At 58.3% G+C, this 14,955-nt stretch overlaps 1 protein-coding gene across 8 annotated transcripts in view; it reads right to left on the bottom strand.

Annotated features, from left to right (window-relative positions):
* Nucleotides 1-1,436: 1,436 nt before the first annotated feature.
* The window catches only part of Sept9 (septin 9), a 170,181-nt gene continuing 156,662 nt past the window's right edge, over nt 1,437-14,955 (bottom strand). For 7 of the 8 annotated variants that reach the window (XM_023713916.1, XM_023713918.1, XM_023713917.1 and 4 more), the window contains 9 exons: nt 11,132-11,323; nt 9,065-9,193; nt 8,683-8,764; nt 8,206-8,343; nt 7,503-7,620; nt 6,359-6,454; nt 5,995-6,091; nt 3,507-3,558; nt 1,437-2,424 (listed from right to left, as the gene is read on the bottom strand). In XM_023713916.1, the coding sequence (XP_023569684.1) occupies nt 2,289-2,424; nt 3,507-3,558; nt 5,995-6,091; nt 6,359-6,454; nt 7,503-7,620; nt 8,206-8,343; nt 8,683-8,764; nt 9,065-9,193; nt 11,132-11,323 (1,040 nt within the window). In that variant the 3' untranslated portion in view covers nt 1,437-2,288. Of the gene's footprint in view, nt 2,425-3,506; nt 3,559-5,994; nt 6,092-6,358; nt 6,455-7,502; nt 7,621-8,205; nt 8,344-8,682; nt 8,765-9,064; nt 9,194-11,131; nt 11,324-13,167; nt 13,191-14,955 lie in introns of those variants that run through there. The other variant, XM_023713923.1, reaches the window with a different exon arrangement.

Below are 14,955 nucleotides of genomic sequence, written 5' to 3'. Positions count from 1 at the left end.
ACACACCTGCAATCCCAGCGCTCTGGGAGGCAGAGGCGGGAGGATCACAATTTTATGCCCCATCTGGGCAATTTAGTGATTGAATGAGACCCTGTATCATTTCTTTTTTCTTTCTGTCTCTCTCTTTTTCTTTTCTTTTTTTTTTTTTTTTGCGGAACCGGGGATTGAACTCAGGCCCTTGCACTTTGCCAGGCAAGCACTTATTCTACTGAGCCATCTCCCTGCCCCCCCATATCATTTTTAAAAAGGGGAGGAGAGCCTGGAATATAGGTCAGTGCAAAGGACCGGCTTCAATCCCTACTACTGCAGATGGATAGACACACAGCTACCTTCTCAACCATTTATTTTGAGACAATCTCACCAAGTTGCCCAGGCAGAGGTGGAACTTGGGATCCTCCTGCCTCAGCCTCCCACCACAGCCAGTTTTGTCTTCATCCCAGGAGGCCAAGTTCAGGTTCCAGCCTGGCCTGACCTCCCCTCCCCATATCCCTGCTCCTCTTTTCTCTGCCACCTGAGGCCAGTCCTGAGGCCTTGAGGAAACCCACAACCCAGGCGCAGGACAACACTCTCCTCTGGAGCCTCAGAGTTTGCATTTGAAACATTTATTTCAGGAAATACATTTCAACACTTTGTTATTTATACAAAAAGAGACGAATTTCTCAGGAGGCACATAGCAAAAGGCCGTTGTGGAACGGAGCCCAGTGAAACAAGTTTTCAAAATCTGGTTACAGAAGGAAAGCGAAGCCATCCCTGGGGACACTGCTGCTATCCCCCACCCCCGAGCGCCACCAGGGCCAGGGGAGGCCACCCCCATGTCCTGGGCCCCGCCACCGGACATCTTCTTTCAGTCTTGGTTTTGGCAAAAACTTGGCAAGTCGGCAGTTGGCAAGTAAACTGTTGTCGGGCTGAGGGGTCTGCACCCCTCGGGGAGGAAGGGGCGACCCGATCACCTGCTTACACGTCCGCTCCCAGAGCTGCACGCCCCAGTCTGCACAGCCCATGCCTTCCACGGCACTTCTCGGCTGCCTGAGGCCAGCTCGGGGTCTGCAGCCACACTCCAAGGCGGGTACGCCCCTGTGCGGCCTCGCCTCACCCCTGCGGAGGCCCCCAGGATCAGGAAGCACGTGGGTGGCTGTGGTGCTCCTGTAGCCCCCTGGGGACAGAGGGCGAGCCCCATTCTGCACCTGTATGTGTCCTGTGCACCCCCCCAACCCTCTCATCTCTCTCCAGGGGTCTCTACACATGGGGTTTTAGGGTGCAGGGGCCAGGCTCTCAGGAGGACAGTGCGTTCTCCCAGCCTCCTGCCCAGCCTGGGGCCAGGAGCAGAGCATCTGGGGCTGGGGCTGCTGGGTCATGACAGAACCAGAGCCTCGCAGCCAGACCAAAGTCAAGACAGACAGACCGACAGGCCTCCGAGACATCAGGGTGGGGCAGGGCCTCGGCACCCTCCGCAGCTGCTTCTGCTTGGATCTTCCCCAGTGCAGGGGTGGGGTGGGACACACTTCTCACCAGATTCTGTTGGATCAGAGGTTCCCAAAGCCTCCCCGCATGTGTGAGGGTACAATGGGGGGGGGGTGGAGGGATAGGTCACACCTCCCCCTCTCCCTTTGGTCCCTGTTTCTGGCCCAAGGGGACAACTAGGAGAGTCCTCTGGCTCCTGTGGACGGCTGAATGAAGGCACTTTCTGCTGCAGAGTAGGCTCCAGGCGGGTGGCTGCAGGCCCAGTGTGTCTAATCAACTGGCAATGCGCGCTGCGAGGAGTCCTGAGGTGGCGGGGGGGTGGGGGGGTGGTCTCTGAGTCCATGGCCCACACCACAGGGGGGCAGGAGGGGCTCCATCCTCCCACTCCAGGAACTGTGGCCTTGGGGACTGAGGGCCAAGAGGGGACCGCTAAACCCAGGGACCTGGTCCCTGATGAGGCTCCAGATCTAGTATCTCCAGAGGGTGGCAGGCAGGCAGCTTTGTGGGTCCTGGGGGGAGGAGGGGGCCAACTGGGGGCGGGTCAGACTCCAACAGGCCCTGGGTCCTCCTGCTGGGCACATCCAGCCTTTCTGGTACTCAGAAAGGCCAGAAGGGTCCCAGGCTGAGCCCCGCTCCATGGGCAGCCAGGAGCTACCGATTCACGCTCAGGAGACTTCGCCTTCTCTTGTCACCTGGCAGCACGGAAAGGGTGGGGAATGATGATGACACATGGACAAAATGATATAAAATAAGAAAGGGCGGGCAGGTGGGCGGGCCTGGGGTGACGGGAAGACTGGGGATAGGGTCCAGGGTGGGGATGGCAGCGTCTACATCTCCTGGGCTTCAGGCTCCTTCTCCTCAACCCCATTGGCCATGGCACTGTTGCCTTCATTGAGCCGCTTCACACGGTACGCCTCGAAGTGGATGCTGCTGGTGATGTCCTTGATGTTCTGCATGTGGGTCCTGTGGGGACAGCAGGTCAGCCTGCCCCAGCCTGACTGCCATGCTCTCCATGGGGTCCCTTCCACCATCACTACCACCACCACAATGGCGACCACGCCTGGCATGGGTCCGGAGGCCCGTCTCCCTGGGAACACATGTTCCAGTGCATCCCTGTCCCTATCCACGTGACAGCCAGCTAGAGTCTGCTCAGCAACAGAGGGCTGGGTTCGGGGAGGCCCAGAGACCTCTAGCAGTGGACAGGACCACAATGTCCTTGCTCCAAAAAGAAGCACCTGGCTGGTGGCCAGGGTACCAGGCAGCAGAACCAAGGGGCGACTGCTGACCCCAGGGCTGTAGCCTACAGAAGGCAGGTGGCCTGGAGCAGAGGGCCAGGTCCATTCTACCCATCCATGGCTCACTATTTTGGCTGTGTGGTGGTGTGGGCGGTGGAGCCAGGGCCTGGGGCACCTGGGTAAGTGCTCCACTGCAGGGCCACATCCCAGCCCCTAGCCTTTCTCTCCAGCTGAAAGGGCCCAATCTGGAAAGCAGGCTGGAAGGGTGGGGCTTCCCAAAAAGATGATGTCACTTCTGCCCCACTGCTGTCCCCACACGGCCCCGCCCCTCTGGTCATTATTCCCAGCACCCAGCCACCTTTGGAGGGGGAAGACAGGAGCCTAGGATCCCAGGTCATGGCCCTCACCTCTTCACCTGCCCAAGTAGAGCTGCTCCTCAGGGACCCCTCACCTGGCCTGTCTCTAGGGGGGCTTCTGCTGGGCTATACAGCCCATAGAGAAGCCTCAGCCAAGATCAAGGGCAGGGGTCAGAGGCTGCTGGGAACAGAAATGAGGACGTGCCAGCCTCCACTCGGAGCCCACCGGTGAGACCTCACAGGTCGCAGCAATCACAGTGCAATCTGGGCTCAGGTCACAGGGGAGCAGGACACAGCCCTTCCTGTTCCTGTGACCTCATAGGCATCAAAAGGATGTTCACTCCTGGCTTCATTCATTTCCCAGAGTATCTCTTAGCAAAGGGGGCTCTGGAGGCAGAGCCACTGGGCAGGCGGAGTGCCAGCTGCCGTCTGCCCACCCCGGCCACAGGCTCACCTGATGAGGAGGTCCCGCAGGTAGGCAAACTCACAGTGTGTGGTGTTCTCGACTGAGGAGAGGGGACAGAGAGCTTCAGTGTCACACAGGGAGCGCCCCACCCCCACCTCACCCCCACTATTTCAAGAGTGGCCCCATTGGCAGATGGTGCCTGCTCTGCACCTGAGTCCCAGGCACTTGGGAGGCTCTCGGTGCCGGGGACTCTGGAGTGGAAGGACAAACTGAGCCACTCTCTGGAAGGTTCTGGACCAGTGGGCAGATGGCCCAGCTGCCAGGCCAAGATTTTGGCGAGGCAGAAGTGTCACAGTAAGGAGGGGTGGGCCCTGCTTCCCTGGAGTGACCAGGGAGACATCCCCAGTGGGCAGGGCAGACCTGAAGACAGATGGGGGCTGGGAGGCGAGGGGTGGCGATGGAGTTGGAGCAGATTTTACTGGGTTTTATTATGCCTGCCCACACACACATTCCCAGAGCACGGGCAGGATACACACATGCACGCACATACACACTACACCAGGAGACCACATATTGTGGTGACCCTTGAAAGAGCCAGCAGGAGGCTTAAGATCACCTGGCTTTGAGACCACCCAGGCGAAAGCCAGCTGGGGACAGTGTGCAGGGCCTCGGCTGGCCACACTCCAGAGTGTCACTGGTGGTGGGTGGTGGGCCAGGTGCTGTAACTATGACACCACCGCACACTTGGGGGCAGGCAGTGGCATCAGGAGCAGGGCCAGGCGGAGCAGGCACCAGACCCCCGGAAGTCCCCTCAGCCCACTCCCCACACCTTTGGGTACCCAATACTCTCTTGAAGGCACAGAAAGTGGAGCTCGGTGCTCACACCTGTGAGGTCCCCGTGGGACCCAGGGCCTCCATCCACCCTGCCCCCTCCCACGTACAGGGCTTTTCCCAAGCAGGGGCAAGGCAGGGCTGCCCTGTGAAAGGCCCACATTCCACCCCATAAGGGTTGGTCCACATGATGGCCTCTGCCACAGATGTATGTTACTCTGGTCTCTGACCTCTATTTCTCCATCTGTAAAATGGGTAACAGCGTCACCCACCTCCCAGGGACACACAAAGGGAACAAATGGGGTGAATCGTGGTGACTCGTCTTCCTTCTGCAGCACTCCAGGGGGCTGCTCGAAGTGGGGCACACCAAGAAGGGGACAGGACAAGGCAAAACTGCCTAGGGACCATAAGACCCAGGGTGAGCAAGTGGCTGGTTCCTCGGTGAGTTGTCGACTCACAAGGTCCTCATAGTGTTCTGGGGAGGTCTCCAGGATCTGCAGAAGGCTGGTCTGCTGCTTTGTAACTGACCTCCCCAGCCAGAAGCCCCAATCTGGCCTCATTAATGTCCTGACAATTTCTATACAAACCGCCTGCGATGGCAGGACTTGGCCACCAGGGGGAAGTAAAGACATGCCAGTGTCGGGCCCTAGGTCCCTAACCCGAATCAGGCCTTTGGTAAAAAGGTTCTGAACTGGAACAGCCAACTCAGACACTTCCCTAAACTGTCCCCTTCAGTCAGCTCCTCTGCAGAGGGGGCACCACAGAACTAGGAAAACGCCCAGATGATAGCTGGTCTAGAAAACAGCTCTGAAGGTATCTGCCAACACCAATCCCTGAGGATGGTAGGCGGGGCTTCCTCAGTGCCGACCCCCTGGGGTGTGCTGCAGGGCTGGGCCTGTGGATTCAGAGCTCCTCCATTTCTGGGGCCCTCACCGCCTTCCCCTCACCCATCCATGTAGGGCATCACTATGCTTAGCTTCCCAGGGAAATTATTTTTTTTTTTTTTTTTTTTTTTTGGTGGAACCGGGGATTGAACTCAGGCCCTTGTACTTGCCAAGGAAGAGCGATTCTACTGAGCCATCTCCCCGGCCCCTTGGGTAGTAGAAACTGAGACCCTGGAGGCCTGGGGATTTCCCACACTTGCACAGCTGACTGCCTTTTCTGCAGGCCCTTTAGCCCGCACCATTCTCAAGAGACAAAGCGGCTTCATCCCAGCTGCACCAGGAAGACCCAAGCACACACAAAACTTCCGGGGATACCTGTCCCCCTCCCTCCAGCACATGTCCCTGTGTGGTCAGCTATTCTTCCCTAAGCATGCTGGGAAAATCTCCCATACCACCTGGGATGAAGGCCCTCGAGAGTTGTGGGATTCGACTGGGATGCAGTCCACCCTGTGCTTCTCCCTCATGCTTGCTAGGGAGGGAGGAAGCAGCAAGGAAAGAAATGCCCAGGCCCATCCCCTGAACAGGCCAGCCTGCCCCCCAGAAAAGACATCCAAGCCCCAACCCTTGGGGTCCGCAACAGGGACCTTATATGGAAAGTATCTGAAGACATGCATTTGTGTGGCCACACACCCAACGACAGGTATCCCCTCAGGACAACAGACACACAGGTAACAGACTAAGCTCAGCCAATGGCTGAATGCTCTGGGGCCACAGACCGGGGGATTTCTCGTCCCAGCCCCAGGAGTCAGCAGGGCGAGTACCTTCAATGGTGCCCCACTTGGTCTTCCTGCCAAGGATCCGCTTGCCGTTGACCTGGTACTCATGGTCGCTGCCCACCACAGCGAAGGGGATCATCTCCTGGGAAGGGGTGGTAGGACCAGTCACGCATGCTCGGAAAGGCTGCTGCCTCCCCTGAGCCAGGTCCCTAGTGGAATCTGGGTAAGGGTGCTGCGTGTGGCCATGGGCTCCCAACCCTCTGGGCCTGGAGTAGGCCCAGGTGGCTCAAAGTCATAGCACTGTTTACCCTGGATGGGGCAGGAGCACCCTGTCCTCTGTACGCACTGCAGGCATGGGGGGGTGTGAGGGTATAAGAGGGGGGTAAGCAGCCTCAGGAGACCCACTCACCCGGAACTTCTCGTTCACCTGCCGGTCTTCTGCGTCCTCATCAAACTCCTTCTGGGGGTACACGTCAATGCCATTGGACAGCAGATCTGCAGTGATCTGGGGAGATGCAGGTACCATCGCTGCTGTGACCTCCTGAGGTTAGCTGCCCTGGGCCCAGGGTCAGGGTTAGGTTCTGGGGAGCTGTGATTCTAATAATCTGCAACTCTGGCACCCCCAAGTGGAGGAGGGGCAGTTGCAGGCACGCCTGCTTTGAGCTGATGAGGCTCCCCAAGTCTGGGATCTACTGTCTCTCCATCTTTCCTCACATGCCATGAAAATAACCCAGGCTGTGGGGTCCTCTACTCCGGAAACCTTCCCTCCCATCACAGGCCCCCAAGCCCAGGTGGGGCCCTCTGCAAACCAGAGTATACCTGTCTGCATTAAACCAGCCCCGTTCCGACAGCAAAACAAATGAGGTAACCATGAATGAACTGAGGATACCCCAAGGAACAGTCGTCACAGTTGCCGTCACAGAAAGACCCAAGCCCACACACAACTTCCGGGCCACCTGTCCCCTTCCCTCTAGCACACATCCCTGTGTGGTGGGCTATCCCTCCCTAAGCATGCTGGGAAAATCTTCTACACCACCTGGAATGGAGGCCCTCAAGACTTGTGGGATTCGACTGGGGTGCAGCTCTGCTAGGAAGAGGTGGCTTAGTTTACTATACTAAACTAAGTCCTATCCACCCAAAGCGCCCTACTATATTGTGGCAGAGAAATGGTGGCCACCTGTCCCCAGAAGAGACTGCCCCTTCTGGGCTCTCTCTTCTATCTGATAAAAGCAAGGCATGTTTTTATGACGCTCCCCCTTTCTGGGAGCGAGGGTCACAGGTTGCTCCTGAATCTGCGTCTTTCTCGGGCCTTATTCACACTTGGCTGGAGAAGGGGTCTATCGTGGGGAGCTGCTACTGAGAGATGGGGAGCTGGTTGGGCCACCTCAGGAAGGCCCCAGTAAGCACCCAGGCCAGGACTCCCCCCAGGGCAGCCATGTGCATGGGCAGTGCCAGTGGCTCAGTCCATGCAAGTGGTGCCCTGGACTGGGTGGGCTCTCCCAGGCCTGCAGCTTGTCCAAGCAGCCCCGAGGCCCAGGAGGCCAGTGTCGTACCCGCTGTTTGAAGTAGACTCTCTCCTCCAGCGTCAGCGTGTCGGCCTTGGCAATGACAGGGACGATGTTGACCACCTTGCTCAGGCGCTTCATGAACTCGATGTCCAGGGGCCGAAGGCTGAAATGGACGCAAGCAAGCGAGACTCAGCTTTGGGTGGATAGGACTGGGGAGTGTCCCTGCCGATAGGGCTAGAGATGGGGCTCTGGATGCCAGCTTGGGGCAAAGGCAAGGGCACTGCAGGACCAGCCAAGTGGTAAGTGGAGGGTGGCAGGGAGGAACAGGCCCGCTCTAAGCCCCTCATTATCCAGGAACTTCCAGAGGGGCCCAGGACACGGGTCCAAAGAGAGGCTTCTCAGTTGTGCTGTGGGGCCCTGGCTCGCAGGGAGGAGAGGAGCTTAGCTGGGCGGGCCTCCTTCACGGTCCCTGTGAGCACAGCCTGCTCCAGTCCCCGCTGGGCAAGCAGGGTTCTGCCCTGAAGGACTCTCGCTGGCCCACAGGGGACACGAGAGGCAGATGTGAGTTTACTGCAGGCCCCCAAGCTGAGGCTTGCTGCCCTCCATGGGGACTTGTGCTGGCAGGGCTGGGGTGGGCTCCCAACAACACGTGTGACCCACAGGCAGCAGCAGCAGCAGCACCGTCAGGAAGCCCGGAGGGCAGCAGGCCCAGGGCACCGCACCAGGTGGGGGCGTGGTGGGCACGTACGAGTGGCCGGTGGCAGGGATGAAGTAGAGGCAGCAGTGGACACGCGTGTCGGGGATGCGTTTCTTGCGGTTGATGTTCACCTCCTCCTGCAGGTACTTCTCGTACTGGTCATTGATGAACTTCATGATGGGCTGCCAGCTGCATGGGAAGCCAGGTCAAGGCCAGGAGGGGCAGGGTGTGTCCCTGTGTGGCCCGGGAAGTTCCCCAGCCCAGCACTCCTGTTCCAGTCAACCTTGTGATCACATAGGGGGCTATTAGGCTTTGGGCAGATAGCACCAGCTCATCTTAGGACTCCTGGCCCAGCATCCCACGCTGACCCTTGACCTCAGGAGGATGAGGAAGAGTGAGCCCACGGCAGCCCCTCCTTGGTCCACAATTTTCAGAACAAGCTCTTCCACACTGGGGTAGTGGGGCCCAGGCAGCCTGGCTGCCCAGGGAGTGCCCCTCCCCCATGCAGAGCCCCCGTGAGCCCCTTACCAGTTCTCGTTGTTGATGTGGTCTCCGAACCCAGGTGTGTCGATCACAGTCAGCTTCATCCGGACGCCCTTTTCCTCAATATCTGAGGGAACCAGAGTCCCAGGTCAGAGGGTGACCGGGGCCCCAGAGGTGCTGGGACCAGGAAGACAGCAGCCTCTGGCAACAAAGCCCAGCAGGCCCTCTCCCCAGAGTCCCCTGCCCACAAATTTTTGGTAACTAAACCCAAGATCTCCCCAGGCCCTGGGTGTACAGGCCAGTCCTACCCAGACGCTACATTCCTAGGGGGCTCAGCGAGTCCCCCAGGGAACCTGGGCACCCTGAACTCCATGCTCCGATTGGACATCCCTCCCCCCCGCCCCTCTGTGACCACCACAGCACTGACCGTGGGTTATGGACTTGATCTCAATGGTCTTGGGGATGCGTTCTTCTGAGGTGGGCTGCACCGACTTCCGGCTGATTTTGGACTTGAAGAGGGTGTTGATTAAGGTGGACTTCCCCAAGCCACTCTGCCCTGGGGAGACACAGGAGGGAGGTCGGCCAGCTCTTGGGAGGGGACAGGCGGTGGGTGTTCAGGGACACTGGGCTCTAGTGTCTGGTCAAGAATCCCTTCCCAAGCAGTGACCATCCACCCAGGAAGGAGGCTTCCTGGCAGCTCTGATTCGGGATGCCTCGGGGTGCCTCAATTTCCATATCTGTACAATGGGATGAACTGCGCCCATGTCTCCTCTGCTGGGGCTGCTGTGAGCATCAGGCGGCTCATACACAGGCAGTGTCACAATGAGTCACCCCGTTACCAAGTCAGAACAGGGGTGGGACTCAGTGTGCACACTGACAACACAATCCACACACACACACTCAACTCCCGACTCAGCTCTGTTGCTTTACTGCCACTCTGAACCCCTTGGGCGGTGCTGACAGCCCTAGGTCACCTGATGATACCTTTCACTGAAAGCTGGGGGGCACCCAGAAGGGCAGAATCGGAATCCCAGCCTGAGTGTAGCAGCCCCAGGACCGGCAGTCCTTGCTACCACCCCGCTACCCTTCTGGTCTTGATCCGGCCTGAGCTGTCGGCTGCCTTGGATCCAGGAGACGCCAACTATAAATTTTAACCTCACCATTTTATTACTGCTACCGCTGCCACCACCAACACAGATGCTGTTCCCACTTCTCAGGTGCGCCTACGCTTCAAGACTGTGGCCTTCCGTGCTCGAGACCTTCCTGGCCCCCTAGAGGTAATTATACCCTTTCCTAGGTGAGGAAACCGAGGCCCAAGGAAGGGAACGTGGACAAGCCTCACAGGGAGAAAACAGGGCTTCTCCCTTGGGTCCGTGGAGCCCACACACCCGCCTCCCTCCTTTCTGTCTCATAGATTCCCTGCCAAGGGCTTCTGGTTTTTACAGGATCATCTTGTTCCTCACAAAGGATCCCAGGAGGGAGCCCACGAGTGACAGCTGGGCCCTGGAGTTCTCAGGGCTGGAAACTGGAGAGGGCCAGGAAGGGAGGCAGCCCTTTGGGCGCCCTCCTGGAGCTCAAGGCTGGACAACCATGGTGACGGCAGTGAGGTCACCCCTCCTGCTCCCCTCAGCCACAGCTCTGAAGGAGGCCTGCATCACAGACAAGACCAGGGGAGCCCAGGCTCTTCCCAGGGGGGCATATTGAGGGCAGGAGGCAGGGCCGCTCTGGTCACTGCCTGGTGCCTCCCCCATCTCTCTCCAGCATCCAGCCAGGGCAGAGGGGTCCCCAGTCTACACCTAAGGATGAAACAGCGGGAGTCCCAAAGGGACCTCAGGCCTCTGCCCTGAAGCATGATGGGGCAGTGGGGGCGAGGGGGGGGGGACACGGAGCAAGATACTGGGAGCTCAGAGCAGCTGGGCTAAAGTGACAGCAGAGAGGACAGGAGGACAGTGCTCAAACTGGGGGTCCTCAGATACCCTGTGCTGGGTGCCCCCACCAGACAGGCCTGCGTTTAGGGCTTGAGCCTGTGGGGCGTTTGCCCAGACGCCATGGTCCTGTGTAGGAGGCAGAAGGCCCTGCCCTGTTTCAAGTCTGAAATCAGCGGCCTGCTTTCCACTGAGAAACAGGGTCCCTTCACAAGGGTCACCATGAGGACAGCACAGGGCCTGAGGGGCTTGAGACAGTGCTACCTGCTGCAAATGGGCCCTGCCAGCAGCCTGCGGGAACGCTGATGAGTGACCTCCCCTGGTGACTTCCTGCGCTTCCATGTGACAGTGAAGATCACAGTGCATAGTTCTCTCAGGGACTCATGGGAGCTGCAGTGTCCCCCCACATACACACAATCCCCCTTGTACACTTGTCACTTGCAATTTGTCCTTCAGGCCTGGCCATCACTTACAGCACACAAGGGAAAACTGAGCCCAGGAGCTTTCACCACGGGCCCTCGTGGCTGGCCAAGACCGCTACGCCGCACAGGACTGCAGCAGGGACTCACCGACCACCATGATGTTGAACTCGAATCCCTGCTTCATGGCCTTCCTGCGCATCTGCTCCAGGATGGAGTCGATCCCCACATAGCCAAAGTCCGCGGGGGCCTTCTCATTCCGCGACGCGGGCGCCGGCTTCAGCATGGCGTCTCTTGGGGTGTCGGCCATGTCACCCACACAGCCAGGAGCTGCCTCTGTGGCTGCGGAGAAAGAGCAGAGGCATCTGGGTAAGAGAGGGTCCAATCATCAGAACTGTTCTCAGGGAAACTGAGGCACAGGTTAGCAGTTTGCCACAAGATCCCTGCACAAGGCCCCGGATGGAAGTCACTCACCCTGGCAACATCCAACAGGCCACTGTCCTGAAGCTACCCTTTTGCTCCAACACTCAACCCGGCTCTCAGTGAATATCCCGTCCCCTGAGTACACTTGGCCTCATCTCCCCGGGCCTCTGCATGCCCACTCTCAGCCCCTAGGCTCAGAGACGCTGCAGAGCCTGCTTTGTCAAAGAGCTCCGGGGTCCCTCATGGTCTAGAAGGAGGGACAGTCTCCACCTTCTGAAGGAGGGGTCAGACTACTTCACGCATCCTGTCCTCATGGAGGTGTCCACTTCTAGGCACCCCACTTCCTGGGGTGAGCCCTGAAATGGCCCTTTTGACCATATAGGTGACCTCTATTCCCAAGTGTTCCTCCTATTAGAGACAAAGCCCACAAGTATCCTCAGGGCTGCAGGCCGTGAGACTGAACTGGAAATAACTCGAGCTTCCACCCAGCTGCCGAAGGCTGCACACACCCAGCTCCAGGGCCACGAAGGGTCTGAATGGCCACAGGGTCCCACCAGTGGCTGGGCGCAGTGCATACTCCACAGCCCTGGCTGCCCCACCTGAATGCCCGCAGGTGGGGGGTGCCCAGCTGCCCTACTGCAGAGGGGGTCACATCTTCCACCTCACTGCCTGAGCTGCCCTGTCTGCGCCTTCCCGTCCTCCTCCAGCAGGTGTAGCTTTTGTTATCTGCCTGCTCCCAGGAGCACCCTGGGCTCAACGGAAGACTACTCAGAGCCTGACCCAGCCTCCTCACCCCTTGGCCAATCCCACCAGCCCCTGGTGAGGGAGGAGGTGGCTGCTGCCTGGAACAGCAGGGGAGACGGACGATTCATCTTCTTCCCCCAAGACAGTTAGCAGAGCTGAGCAGATCCTACCAGAATTAGGACAATTAGCTGCCTTCTAAGAGAGCAGCGCTGGGCTCTGGGCTCCTCACACCCTAAACACGCCTGCGGAGCAGTGGAAGGCGGGCTTAGCGCCTGACGCCACCACTTGACCCACTGGGCTGATCCCCCATGTCCCCTGGCATTTCTGTCGTTCTTTGTTCTACTCACTGGAGTGGCCAGCAGGAGCTGAAGCTGGCGGGCCAGCAGCTCCTCTCTGGGCCCTCCTCAAGCTGTGCAAGGGGACAGATGGAGGGTCAGAGCCGACTCAGAGTCAGTTCCGGGCTGTGGTGGGCGCTCTTCATTCCAAGGGGCTCTCCTCAGCTGTTCCCCTCCCTCTCCGCCTCTCCAGGGCACCAAAATCTCTTACTTCAGGGAGCCAACAGCATGCCTGTAACAAGCCCAGGGATGGTCGAGGGATGCATAGGTTCCATCCTCACCCCCATGCCTGTATCAGAAATGAGGCAACCCACCCGCCTGCCTGCCTGCCCGCCCATCTGCCTGCCCACCCACCTGCCCACCCGCCTGCCCCCATCTAGGCCAGTCCTGCAAGCCTTCAGAACAGGACTTCTGTCCTGCTCAGCAACATCCTCCAAGCTCCTCCTCACACTTCAGATAAACAAAGACCCCTGTGCTGCATCTGCCCCAGAACCTGTGGCTTGGGCGCTTCCTGGAGACAGACAGCATGGGGCCTGCCTCTCAGCTACAGTAAGCTCTTGGCCACGTGACTGAAAATTGCTTCCATTTGTCCTTGTGGAGGAGCCGCTCCCCCCCTAGTGCTTCCCTCTGCGAGCCCCCCCCCTTCCCTGGGCAAGCAGAGAGGGCTGCCCCCTGAACTCTCACCACCACAGTTGGCTGGGAAGAGCCAGGGTCTTCCGGGCTCCGGCTGGGGCCCGCCACAGGCACCAATGCTCAATGCAGAAACTAAAACCAAACCAAACTTCCTGCCCGCTGGGGGCCCCTGCTTGAGAAATAATATTAAAAACACAGAGGAGGGGCTGGGGATATAGCTCAGCAGCACAGCTTCCCTACCTGGCAAACGCAAGGTCCTAAGTTCAATTCCCTATGTAAGAGGCGGTGGGGGGGTGACAAACAGAGGAGCCCCTTCCTTCTGGGTCATGTGCGGAAGTGTCTGCAGCCATGAGCCCCTCCTGGGGAAGCCTGCTTCTTCCTCCTTCCCTGGCCAGGTGGTGAGCTCTAGAGTCCGCCTTCAGGAGCGCACCAGAAGAGCGGGGACCCTCACTCACAGACATGGATAAAGTGAACCCTTGCCCTCTGTGGGAAGCCACCAGGGAGGGGCCTTGCCAGGCGCCCAGGTGCTGCAGCCAGCAGGGAGGAATGGTAGAGCCCCGCTCTTCCCCACCTGGGCTGGTGGACACGGCCTAGACCACAGACCACATATGCCATTCAGAATGGTGGTACAACAGACCATTCTAACCGTCACTGCATGCACAGTTCAGTTGTGTGGAAAACACTGATCGTTGTGCAATCCGCCTCCAGAACTCTTCGACGGAAATAATACGACTCCATTCCCATGAACCACCAGCCCAGTTCCTTCCCAGCCTGGGAAACCCCACCCCCCTCCTGTCTTCCTCTCGGAACTGGCCGATTCCAGGGATGGAGTGTAAAGTGAGTCACAGAGCATGTGCTGTGTGGGGCTGTCACGTCATGCCCTCACGGTTCATCCCTGCTGTGGCAAATGTGTTGAAATTCCCTCTGTGAGGCCGAGCAACACGCTTGGAATGCACACGCTGTATCACATTTATCCATTTGGCCGTCGCAGAGATGGGCCAACAGCTTGGGGACCTGCTTGGAGTCTTTGGGACATGCCCGGAAATGAGCTGCCGGCACACACAGCAGCTGTCATTTTACTGTTGAGGAACTGCCACAGCCATGTTTTTTTTACTTCCGAGTGAGGAACTGGATTTTTCATTCAATTTTATCATTTAAATATTACACATGCCAAAGTCTAGTCCAAGCTACTTTTCACAAGTGGAAAAACTGTGACCACAGAGTGATTTTTCCCCTGCCCTTGAAACTCCATTGGACGGAGCCTGGCCAGGAAGAGACCTTCTCTGGCACTGTCAGGGCTGAAATTTCACTGCTGCTTCTGCGATACCTAACTCGAGTCTGTGTTCCCCACTAAGTGTAGCTGTGTGCCTGGGAACAGCTACTCTCTGGAGCCCAAGGGTGTGGCCTGCTCCAGGGGACCCAGAGTTCCAGCCCAGTGAAGAGTACAAGTACCTTTTAAAAGCCCTAGGGCAGACACGCGAAACAACCAACATTGTCAGCCTTTGCCATGGACACTCACTCAGCTATAAAAAGGCGCGGAGCACTGACTCATGCTGTGACACAGGCAAGCTCTGAAAACCAAAACCTTATGCCAAGTGAGAGGAGGCGGGCGTGGAAGGCCACAGGAGGGGGAATGGTGGGGCAAGGAGAGGAAGATAGAAAGCAAGGCAGTGTTTGCCGGGGGCTGGGGGAGATATTATTTAATGAGTTCAGAGTCTTCTCCTTTCAGGGTGATGAGTGTTCGGAGTTAGATCCGGAGATCGGTCCACAACACTGAATAAACGTTAAATGTAGGAAGGAAGGAAGGAAGGAAGGAAGGAAGGAAGGAAGGAAGGAAGG

The sequence above is a fragment of the Octodon degus genome, unplaced genomic scaffold (assembly GCF_000260255.1).
Source record: "Octodon degus isolate 3935 unplaced genomic scaffold, OctDeg1.0 scaffold00033, whole genome shotgun sequence".
NCBI lineage: Eukaryota > Metazoa > Chordata > Mammalia > Rodentia > Octodontidae > Octodon > Octodon degus.
The sequence above is the reverse complement of the archived record's forward strand: the minus strand, read 5'-3'. Positions and strand labels throughout refer to the sequence as shown.